The 12,736-nt window shown below is 45.0% G+C and overlaps 1 protein-coding gene across 1 annotated transcript in view; it reads right to left on the reverse strand.

Annotated features, from left to right (window-relative positions):
• Positions 1 to 12,736, reverse strand: part of LGALS8 (galectin 8) — a 25,655-nt gene that overhangs the window by 4,642 nt on the left and 8,277 nt on the right. Inside the window, exons 2-6 of the mRNA XM_007452938.1 lie at positions 3,984 to 4,072; positions 2,862 to 3,072; positions 1,801 to 1,920; positions 921 to 977; positions 114 to 140 (exon numbers count right to left, since the gene is read on the reverse strand). Of these exons, the coding sequence (XP_007453000.1) occupies positions 114 to 140; positions 921 to 977; positions 1,801 to 1,920; positions 2,862 to 3,072; positions 3,984 to 4,072 (504 nt within the window). The remainder of the gene's footprint in view (positions 1 to 113; positions 141 to 920; positions 978 to 1,800; positions 1,921 to 2,861; positions 3,073 to 3,983; positions 4,073 to 12,736) is intronic.

Raw genomic sequence — 12,736 nt, forward strand, 5'->3', positions numbered from 1 at the left:
AAACAGTTCTGCAATAAGGTATGGAATGAATGAACCTGTCTTCCAAGGCTTCAACTATTCATTTCCTGGGCAATCTTATAAAAGGTTCCACATGTTATAGCAAAAATACTTACAAACTGTGACATGCCGGACTTTTGTACCTATTGGAAGAGAAAGACAAAATACAGACAATTGATGGGGAAGAAATAACATTTTGTAACGTGAGCAGTTGGATCTTACTGGCTGTACCACCCAGAGCCTGAGCCGGTAGTGCCTGCTCCACTCCGGTGGGGGGGGGACATGCAGGTGGCCAGTGTTTCCTGACCGAGTGCTTTGGAGCTGCAGAGTGCCACTCAGGCTGGGAACAGACTGACTGTCCTGTTCATCTGAATCCTATAACCTCCACCACAAGCTGAGCATTTCCCGAAGGCCACATGTGGGCTTCAAACACAATTTTCCTTGTTCTTCCCAGGGTGCTCCCCAAATGCTGAGATTCTAGTCTGTCTAGGAATGTGCTGAGATCGGTAAGGCCTCACTTTCTCCACACTAATAACAGCAAAAAATGTGTGAACTGCAGTTGTTTCCACAGGGGGAGAAGATACACGTGGAAGTTTGTTTGCCCATGCACTGGCTGTGCTCACTATTTATAAACACCTCCTGACAGCCCTATTCAGCAGTTCAGAGAGTTCTTTGTACAGAAGATTGGTGGGTAGTGGTCAGATCCACTGAGAGTCTAAACAGCAAAACTTACAGCACCTGGCACCCTGAAGTATACGCCTCCACTTTCAAACGATTACTGCCAGCCTATTAATTACTAAAAATATAAGTTCTCACATTAAAAACATAGTGTTTTTAAAACTCAGCCTGCCTGCCACCTAATTTACATGGCAACTAAAAAAACATTTTTAAACTGGTGGTTCATTAAGAGATTTAATATTTACATTTTCTTCACTTATCTCTGTCCATTCCAGAGTAGATGCTTGGCTACTTCTTAAATCCTGAAGAAAAGTTCAGATTAATATTTAACATCCATCAGAATTCTAAATATAACCTGCTTGACATATAAAAAAATTATAAATGATATTAAACATGAAAATATGACAGAAAGTGATCCAGAAATGCATGAACATTAGCATCCTTCTCCCCTCTATCAAGCTGGCAAATGTTAATATCAGAACTAATGTCAAGAAGAATGTGAGCAGGGGCTTCCCTGGTGGCGCAGTGGCTGAGGGTCTGCCTGCCGATGCAGGGGACACAGGTTCGTGCCCCGGTCTGGGAAGATCCCACATGCCGTGGAGCGGCTGGGCCCGTGAGCCATGGCCGCTGAGCCTGTGCATCCGGAGCCTGTGCTCCGCAACGGGAGAGGCCACAGCAGTGAGAGGCCCGCGTACCGCAAAAAAAAAAAAGAAAAAAAAAAAAGAATGTGAGCAAATGAATACAGATCTTGAGACTACTTTGTTTTACTCTCTTTGGAGGGCAGGTTAGCAATTTCAATCCTAACTTAAAATGCAGGTACCCTTTGACGTCCCGCTTCTAGGAAACAATCCTAGTGAACTGCTCCACTATGCTCCTGAATTAAGGAAACGGCCCCTCTCCAGCTGTAAAGGCTGTTTGTTTTGTTCTTACTGTTTTGGGTTTTTGCTGGAGCCATGCTAGATTTGAGATCCTACAGACAAGCAAGCCCTGGTCAATGATTAGCATCCTACTAGTCTGAAAGATTTACTTCCAAGAAATTAACACACTAATGAGGGACATATTTACACAGTTTTCAAGAAAACATCACCAAAGACCCCCCACCTCCCCCCATGGAAGGGCACTGACCGAGCTGAAGCTGAAACCCACGGAGTGAATTATAACTTTGCCATAAATGCCCAGGGTGTCGACCTTCTCTAGGCTGATCCTGTGGGTGTAGATCAGGGTATGTTTTCCATTGACAGCCACCTGGACAAACACAGAAGACAGCCCGCCCCCCCCCCACCAAATAAAATAGTTGTTAAATGCATTTTAGTAGGTATCAGTGCACAGGGCGCCTCCCTCTCCCGCCAGATGTCAGTACTTGTAGGAGTGTGGGGAAGACACACCGAACACAGTACAGTCTCTGATCTCAAGGAGCTGAAAATCCCATTGGCAGGCAAAAGAAACAAAGGAAAAAACCAAAGCTCAAGAGCACGAACAAGCATTAAAAAGAACGATACAGACCCAAGTACTCCAATGGCCAGAGGAGGGATGAGGGGAGAGAGGAGGTTTAGGGGAGAAGTGCTGATGGGAGTGGGCTCTGAGGGTCAGAAGGGCCTGCACCTCGGGTGGGGAGTCTCCACCTGAGCTGTCAAGTCCTCCGCAGGCTCGCGGGCCAGCGGGTGGAGGTGCCTCCAGGACCACACACACCCGAGGAAGCAGCAGGAGCACTGACAACACACAGCGGGGCTGCTACGAGCTCCTCTGGGTCTAGAATCTCAAGATCCTACAGGACTAGGCTGCGGCAGGATGCAACTTTACAAACCCCTACTCCTACGCCAGGATCCCGTCTGTCTGTCAGTTCAGACTCTCCCACGCTGCGGGTCCTGCTGCCCGGGGTTTACTTTCCCATCCTGAGTGTAAGGCTGTGCCAGGTCACAAGGAAGCTCAGCCCTGCGAGGAGCAATGATCTAACAAAAGCCGGCTGTGCTGGCCTCGCCCTCCGCCGGCGCGGCGACCCCCGCAGGGATGCTGGCTGTGCCCGCCTCGCAGCAAGGTCCCTGCCGGGCCCTCCTCTAGAGGAACATGATAAAGGCAAACTCTTCCTCTGGATTTAGGACACGCAAGGGTGAGTTCACTCATGTGAAAAGCTTCCCTCATGCTTATTCTCACGAATGAGGATCTAACCCCTGTTCTCCAAAACCTGCCTGGAATTTGTCTTTCAGCACCATGATCACGATCTCAAAAGATTTTTCTTTATTGAAAGGCATGTCATAGGTGATCTCTTCCCAGCCCCACTTCTCATTTTTCAGAGTGTTGCAAACAATGCAGTTGGCCCTTCTGAACCGTGGATTGAAATGAAAGGCCACGTCTGCTCGAGGTTTCACACTGCTGCCACACTGTAAGTCCACCTGGAACCTGAGGAGGGGAAGAAATACAGGCCGCGTGAGGACTCAGGAAGGCGGCCTCGCAGGCCCGGTAGCGCAGAAACCCAGGCCGAGTGACAGCTGACGGATCTTCTGTTCACTCACATGCTTTTGGTGGCAGTCCACCACAAGCACCTACATTGCCCAGTCTCCCCGCAGGTGGGTTTGCCCATGTGCCCCAAGCTCTGCTGATGGGGTAGAAGTGAAGTGTGCAAGGAAGACTCCTGGAAATGGACTCAAAAGTCAGTTGGCATCTGCCTTCTGTCCACCCCCCACCCCTTCCCCCCAAATAGCACATGGTCCCAGGCAGCTACCCAAACAACGTGAGGACTAGAGTCCTAGCTTCCAGGAACCATGAGAAAGAGGACCTCACCCTGGGATGGCAGGGTGAGAGCATGAAGAGGCCCACTCCTCCAACAGCTTGCTGGCGCACACCCTTCAGCCCTCTGGACTGTCCCCTTTAGATGTCACGTTCACATCTTATTAAACCACTGTTGTTCAGGCATCCACCACATAGAGCCGAGCCCAACTGTAGCTGATACAGCCTCATCCAGACTCTACCCAAAGCAAGCATTAGATAAAACCACCCAGAACAGCTCTTAAGAGATGGTGTGGGAATGTTACACTGTAACCAGACTGTGTCCCTGTCATCTGACCACAATTCCCTTCATTAACCGTATCTCTGATTCTTTATACTAAAATGAGACTTATAGCAACAAAAAATCCAAATAACCTGTATTTCAGTTTTTCATTCCAGTTTCCTCAGCACCTTGGCCAGGGCTGCTATAAAAGCAAAATCAGGCCTCCGAGTATCCAAATGGTCTCTCCCTCATGATTTTTTGTTGTCCCACAATCACAACGAGTTTATTCTTGTTCTTTTCTCATCTAACAGAATGACTTTACCTGTCTGAGTCACTAGGAACGTGCCCACGTAGTACAATCAAAGTTCCAGGCTCCAACTGCTCAGAAATGGTCCCAACATAGGGGATTATCTAGGAAAAAAAATAATTTTAACAAATGTCCATTTACAAAATCAAAAGACTACATTCTTAAAAGCTGCACATAAATATTACTCAGCCATAAAAAGGAACAAAACTGTGCCATTTGCAGAGACGTGGCTAGACCCAGAGACTGTCATACAGAGTGAAGTAAGTCAGAAAGAGAAAAACAAATGTTGTATAGTATCGCTTATATGTGGAATCTAGAAAAACGATACAGATGAACTCATTTGCAAAGCAGAAATAGAGGCACAGACGTAGAGGACATATGGATACCACGGGGAAAGGGGAGGTGGGATGAATTGGGATGAGGGAATTGACACATATACACTACTATGTATAAAATAGATAACTAATGAGAACCTACTGTATAGCACAGGGAATTCTACTCAGTGCTCTGTGGTGACCTAAATGGGAAGGAAATCCACAAAGGAGGGGATATATGTACATGTATAACTGATTCACTTTGCTGTACAGCAGAAACTAACACAACATTGTAAAGCAACTATACTCCAATAAAAATTTTTTAAAAAAAAGGCTGCACACAAGTCTGCTCAGACCCTAGCATTTTCCAGGTCCTTCCTCCCCACCATTCAAACAGCTACACCGGAACAACATGTCTAGGAGACTCGCAACACCTGCACACCACTCCGAGTTCTTTAGGAAAAGACACATATTATTCACAGTACTTTTTATGTGGCTGGGGGTTCTGTGAAATGCCACACCCCACCCCTCCGTCTTTCCTAAAGTTCCACTGATCCCAACAGCAGGATCCAGAAGAGGCCAGGCCCTAGGCCAGTGCTGACAGAATGATAAGCACTTACTGCCTGCAGAGGGTGCTCCAAATGCAGCCACTCTGCTGCAACTGGGATTGCGTGCCTCACCTTCCCTGCTGGGCTTCCAAGCTGCATCCCACAGGGCACTGCCAGGAACCAGAGAACTGCATGATCTGAAGGGCGCACTGTGGGTGCCTGTGGATCTCTCAAAACAAAGCACCTCCATACCCCGCCTGGTCCAGGGTGCAGGCCTGGGCCCCCGACTGGTGGTCCCACACAGGATTTGGGTCTGCCCCTCCCCCCTTAATCAGCTGGAAGCCAGCCTCTTTGTCTGGGGCCTGACATGATCAGATCTTGTCACTCCCCTCCCCCAGATGTTCCACCCTCCCCCAGGTGCTCCACCCTCCCCCAGGTGCTCTGCCATCCTCCCGGCCACTGGCTATGTGGATGCATCTCCTGCATGACAACCACCTCCCTCTTCCCCCTGGGAGCCTCTGACCACACCAAGCAGGCCAGACACCAGCATACCTTACACCAAGCTCACCCGGGTTACATCTATGCTAAAATTGATCCAGGGTAGCTCTGACTGTCAAGAAGAAAGAAAGAAAACAAGAGAGGTCGTATAAAAGTAGTTGTAAATCAGTGGTTCATTGGCTGAAAATCTCAGCTCAAGCACAAACTCCTCTGTGGAGCCTTGCTCACACTCCCTGGGCCAACTGAGTTTAGCCGCCCTCTGAGGGTCAATCACAGCACTCTGTACTCGGTTCACTTGCAAACAAATGCCTACACTGCGAGCTGCATGGGGTAGTACTGGGTCATCACCTTTACACCCCCAGGACAGAGGTCAAGAGATGATCAATAATCACTTGGTGAATGAATGAGCTCTCACCAGCCCGGAAACTGGGCTCTGGCAGGCCTCACATGTGCAAAGGAGCAGCAACTAAGCGGCTGCTGAATGGAGTGTTGCTGCCTTAAGCAACAAGACAAGAAATCAAATCCAGTTGTCATGTGGTGTCATGGCAACTGCTGAGGGCAGTATGGGGCAGATGAAAAGAGCTTATCAGACTAGAAAACAAAAAACAGATGTACAGAGCACGGCTACAGCTGCACCTCAGAGTGGATGGTTTTCGTGTATAGAGAATGTGGAAGCAATTACTCCTCTTGGCCACAGCCCAAGAATAAATAGCAGCATGTTCCATTTTGTAAATCTCTTAATAAAATGAGAAGTTTTTGTAACTTCAGATTTTTTTATATGTTCAACTTGTATTTATGCAGATTATTTAATAACACAAAAATGTCAGTGATATAATTATCGGTGAGAAAGTGGCCTACAAAACCCCATACAGTATGGTCTTAATCAAGTTAATAATAAACATTAAAAGGGAAAAAGAAAAAGAAATAAGCCAAAAGGGAGCTTCAAGATGGCAGAAGAGTAAGACGCAGAGATCACCTTCCTCCCCACAGATACATCAGAAATACATCAACACGTGGAACAACTCCTACTGAACGCTGGCAGAAGACCTCAGACCTCCCAAAAGGTAAGAAACTCCCCACGTACCTGGGCAGGGCAAAAGAAAAAAGAATAAACAGAGACAAAAGAATAGGGACGGGACCTGCACCAGTGGGAGGGAGCTGTGAAGGAGGAAAGATTTCCACACACGAGAAGCCCCTTCGCGGGCGGAGACTGCGGGAGGCTGAGAGGGAAGCTTCGGAGCCACGGCAGAGAGCGCAGCAACAGGGGTGCGGAGGGCAAAGCGGAGAGATTCCCGCACAGAGGATCGGTGCCGACCGGCACTCACCAGCCCGAGAGGCTTGTCTGCTCCCACGCCGGGGCGGGCAGGGCTGGGAGCTGAGGCTCGGGCTTTGGAGGTCAGATCCCAGGGAGAGGACTGGGATTGGCTGCGTGAACACTGCCCGAAGGGGGTGAGTGCGCCACAGCTAGCCGGGAGGGAGTCCGGGAAAAGGTCTGGAGATGCCGAAGAGGCAAGAGACTTTTTCTTCCCTCTTTGTCTCCTGGTGCGCCAGGAGAAGGGATTATGAGCGCTGCTTAAAGGAGCTCCAGAGACGGGCGCGAGCCGCGGCTAAAAGCGCGGACCCCAGAGACGGGCATGGGACACTAAGGCTGCTGCTGCTGCCACCAAGAAGCCTGTGTGCGAGCACAGGTCACTCTCCACACCTCCCCTCCCGGGAGCCTGTGCAGCCCGCCAATGCCAGGGTCCCGTGATCCAGGGACAACTTCCCCAGGAGAACGCACGGCGTGCCTCAGGCTGGTGCAACATCATGCTGGCCTCTGCCGCAGCAGGCTCGCCCCACATCTGTACCTCTCCCTCCTCCCGGCTTGAGTGAGCCAGAGCCCCCGAAGCAGCTGCTCCTTTAAACCCATCCTGTGTAAGTGAAGACCAGACACCCTCAGGTGACCTACACGCAGAGGCGGGTCCAAATCCAAAGCTGAACCCCAGGAGCTGTGCAAACAAAGAAGAGAAAGAGAAATCTCTCCCAGCAGCCTCAGGAGCAGCGGATTAAATCTCCACAATCAACTTGATGTGCCCTGCATCTGTGGAATACATGAATAGACAATGAATCATCCCAAATTGAGGAGGTGGACTTTGGGAGCAAAGATGTTATTATTTTTTCCCCTTTTTCTCTTTTTGTGAGTTTGTATGTGTATGCTTCTGTGTGTGATTTTGTCTGTATAGCTTTTGCTTTCACCATTTGTACTAGGGTTCTATCCATCCGTTTTTCTGTTGTTTTTTAAATTTTTTTTACTTTAAATTTTTTTCCTTAATAATTATTTTTTATTTTAATAACTTTATTTTATTTTATCCTCTTTATTTCTTTCTATTTTTTCTCCCTTTTATTCTGAGCCGTGTGGATGACAGGCTCTTAGTGCTCGAGCCAGGAGTCAGTGCTCTGCCTCTGAGGTGGGAGAGCCAAATTCAGGACACTGGTCCACAAGAGACCTCCCAGCTCCACGTAATATCAAACGGCAAAAATCTCCCAGAGATCTCCATCTCAATACCAAAACCCAGCTTCACTCAACGACCAGCAAGCTACAGTGCTGGCCACCCTATGCCAAACAACTGGCAAGACAGGAACACAGCCCCATCCATTAGCAGAGAGGCTGCCTAAAATCATAGTAAGGCCACAGACACCCCAAAACACACCACCAAACGTGGACCTGCCCACCAGGAAGACAAGATCCAGCCTCATCCACCAGAACACAGGCACTAGTCCCCTCCACCAGGAAGCCTACACAACCCACTGAACCTACCTTAGTCACTTGGGACAGACACCAAAAACAACGGGAACTACGAACCTGCAGCCTACAAAAAGGTGACCCCAAACACAGTAAGTTAAGCAAAATGAGAAGACAGAAAAACACACAGCAGATGAAGGAGCAAGGTAAAAACCCACCAGAACTAACAAATGAAGAGGAAATAGGCAGTCTACCTGAAAAAGAATTCAGAATAATGATAGTAAAGATGATCCAAAATCTTGGAAATAGAATGGACAAAATGCAAGAAGCAGTTAACAAGGACCTAGAAGAAATAAAGAGGAAACAGACAATGATGAACAACACAATAAATGAAATTAAAAATTCTCTAGAAGCGATCAATAGCAGAATAACTGAGGCAGAAGAACGGATAAGTAACCTGGAAGATAAAATACTGGAAATAACTACTGCAGAGCAGAATAAAGAAAAAAGAATGAAAAGAACTGAGGACTGTCTCAGAGACCTCTGGGACAACATTAAACACACCAACATTCGAATTATAGGGGTCCCAGAAGAAGAAGAGAAAAAGAAAGCGTCTGAGAAAATACTTGAAGAGATTATAGTTGAAAACTTCCCTAATATGGGAAAGGAAATAGTTCATCAAGTCCAGGAAGCACAGAGTCCCATACAGGATAAATCCAAAGAGAAATACGCCAAGACACATATTAATCAAACTGTCAAAAATTAAATACAAAGAAAACATATTAAAAGCAGCAAGGGAAAAACAACAAATAACACACAAGGGAATCCCCATAAGGTTAACAGCTGATCTTTCAGCAGAAACTCTGCAAGCCAGAAGGGACTGGCAGGGCATATTTAAAGTGATGCAGGACAAAAACCTACAACCAAGATTACTCTACCCAGCAAGGATCTCATTCAGATTCGACAGAGAAATTAAAACCTTTACAGTCAAGCAAAAGCTGAGAGAGTTCAGCACCACCAAACCAGCTTTACAACAAATGCTAAAGGAACTTCTCTAGGCAGGAAACACAAGAGAAGGAAAAGACCTACAATAACAAATCCGAAACAATTAAGAAAAAGGGAATAGAAACATACATGTCGATAATTACCTTAAATGTAAATGGATTAAATGCTCCCACCAAAAGACACAGACTCGCTGAATGGATACAAAAACAAGACCCGTATATATGCTGTCTACAAAGAGACCCACTTCAGACCTAGGGACACATACACACTGAAAGTGAGGGGATGGAAAAAGATATTCCATGCAAATGGAAATCAAAAGAAAGCTGGAGTAGCAATTCTCATATCAGACAAAATAGACCTTAAAATAAAGACTGTTACAAGACACAAAGAAGGACACTACATAATGATCAAGGGGTTGATCCAAGAAGAAGATATAACAATTGTAAATATTTATGCACCTGACATAGGAGCACCTCAATACATAAAGCAAATACTAAGAGCCATAAAAGGGGAAATCGACAGTAACACATTCATAGTAGGGGACTTTAACACCCCAGTTTCACCAATGGACAGATCATCCAAAATGAAAATAAGGAAACACAAGCTTTAAATTATACATTAAACAAGATGGACTTAATTGATATTTATAGGACATTCCATCCAAAAACAACAGAATACACATTCTTCTCAAGTGCTGATGCAACATTCTCCAGGATAGATCATATCTTGGGTCACAAATCAAGCCTTGGTAAATTTAAGAAAACTGAAATCGTATCAAGTATCTTTTCCGTCCACAACGCTATGAGACTAGATATCAATTACAAGAAAAGATCTGTAAAAAATACAAACACATGGAGGCTAAACAATACACTACTTAATCACCAAGTGATCACTGAAGAAATCAAAGAGGAAATCAAAAAATACCTAGAAACAAATGACAATGGAGACACAACGACCCAAAACCTATGGGATGCAGCAAAAGCAGTTCTAAGAGGGACGTTTATAGCAATACAATCCTACCTGAAGAAACAGGAAACATCTCAAATAAACAACCTAAACTTGCACCTAAAGCAATTAGAGAAAGAAAAAGAAAAAAAACCCAAAGTTAGTAGAAGAAAAGGAATAATAAAGATCAGATCAGAAATAAATGAAAAAGAAATGAAGGAAATAATAGCAAAGATCAATAACACTAAAAGCTGGTTCTTTGAGAAGATAAACAAAATTGATAAACCATTAGCCAGACTCATCAAGAAAAAAAGGGAGAAGGCTCAAATCAGTAGAATTAGAAATGAAAAAGGAGAAGTAACAACTGACACTGCAGAAATGAAAAGGATCACAAGAGATTACTACAAGCAACTCTATGCCAATAAAATGGACAGTAGGATACAACCAGGAAGAAATGGACAAATTCTTAGAAATGCACAACATGCCGAGCCTGAACCAGGAAGAAATAGAAAATATGAACAGACCAATCACAAGCACTGAAATTGAAAGTGTGATTAAAAATGTTCCAACAGGGCTTCCCTGGTGGCGCAGTGGTTGAGAGTCTGCCCGCCGATGCAGGCGACACGGGTTCGTGCCCCGGTCCGGGAGGATCCCGCATGCCGCGGAGCGGCTGGGTCCGTGAGCCACATGGCCGCTGAGCCTTCGACAAAATTGATAAACCATTAGCCAGACTCATCAAGAAAATAAGGGAGAAGACTCAAATCAATAGAATCAGAAATGAAAAAGGAGAAGTAACAACTGACACTGCAGAAATACAAAAAATCATGAGGGATTACTACAAGCAACTCTATGCCAATAAAATGGACAATCTGGAAGAAATGGACAAATTCTTAGAAATGCACAAACTGCCAAGACTGAATCAGGAAGAAATAGAAAATATGAACAGACCAATCACAAACAATCACTGATGAATATAGATGCAAAAATCCTCAACAAAATACTAGCAAACAGGGCTTCCCTGGTGGCGCAGTCGTTGGGAGTCCGCCTGCCGAGGCAGGGGACATGGGTTCATGCCCCCGTCTAGGAGGACCCCACATGCCACAGAGCAGCTGGGCCCGTGAGCCATGGCCGCTGAGCCTGCGCATCCGGAGCCTGTGCTCCGCAACGGGAGAGGAAGCCACAACAGTGAGAGGCCCGTGTACCGCAAAAAAAAAAAAAAAAAAAAAAAAATACTAGCAAACAGAATCCAACAGCACATTAAAAGGATCACACACCATGATCAAGTGGGGTTTATTCCAGGAATGCAAGGATTCTTCAATATATGCAAATCAATCAATGTGATACACCATATTAACAAATTGAAGGAGAAAAACCATATGATCATCTCCATCGATGCAGAGAAAGCTTTCAACAAAATTCAACTCCCATTTATGATAAAAACCCTGCAGAAAGTAGGCATAGAGGGAACTTTCCTCAACATAATAAAGGCCATATATGACAAACCCACAGCCAACATCGTCCTCAATGGTGAAAAACTGAAACCATTTCCACTAAGATCAGGAACAAGACAAGGCTGCCCACTCTCACCACTCTTATTCAACATAGTTTTGGAAGTTTTAGCCACAGCAATCAGAGAAGAAAAGGAAATAAAAGGAATCCAAATCGGAAAAGAAGAAGTAAAGCTGTCACTGTTTGCAGATGACATGATACTATACATAGAGAATCCTAAAGATGCTACCAGAAAACTACTAGAGCTAATCAATGAATTTGGTAAAGTAGCAGGATACAAAATTAATGCACAGAAATCTCTGGCATTCCTATATACTAATGATGAAAAATCTGAAAGTGAAATCAAGAAAACACTCCCATTTACCATTGCAACAAAAAGAATAAAATATCTAGGAATAAACCTACCTAAGGAGACAAAAGACCTGTATGCAGAAAATTATAAGACACTGATGAAAGAAATTAAAGATGATACAAACAGATGGAGAGATATACCATGTTCTTGGATTGGAAGAATCAACATTGTGAAAATGACTCTACTACCCAAAGCAATCTATAGATTCAATGCAATCCCTATCAAACTACCACTGGCATTTTTCACAGAACTAGAACAAAAAATTTCACAATTTGTGTGGAAACATAAAAGACCCCGAATAGCCAAAGCAATCTGGAGAACAAAAAATGGAGCTGGAGGAATCAGGCTCCCTGACTTCAGACTATACTACAAAGCTACAATAATCAAGACGGTATGGTACTGGCACAAAAACAGAAATATAGATCAATGGAACAGTACAGAAAGCCCAGAGATAAACCCACACACATATGGTCACCTTATCTTTGATAAAGGAGGCAAGAATATACAGTGGAGAAAAGACAGCCTCTTCAATAAGTGGTGCTGGGAAAACTGGACAGGTACATGTAAAAGTTTGAAGTCAGAACACTCCCTAGCACAATACACAAAAATAAACTCAAAATGGATTAAAGACCTAAATGTAAGGCCAGACACTGTAAACCTCGTAGAGGAAAACATAGGCAGAACACTCTATGACATAAATCACAGCAAGATCCTTTTTGACTCACCTCCTAGAGAAATGGAAATAAAAACAAAAATAAACAAATGGGACCTAATGAAACTTCAAACCTTTTGTACAGCAAAGGAAACCATAAACAAGAGCAAAAGACAACCCTCAGAATGGGAGAAAATATTTGCAAATGAAGCAACTGACAAAG

Source organism: Lipotes vexillifer, unplaced genomic scaffold (genome assembly GCF_000442215.2).
Source record: "Lipotes vexillifer unplaced genomic scaffold, Lipotes_vexillifer_v1.1 scaffold1088, whole genome shotgun sequence".
Lineage (NCBI taxonomy): Eukaryota > Metazoa > Chordata > Mammalia > Artiodactyla > Lipotidae > Lipotes > Lipotes vexillifer.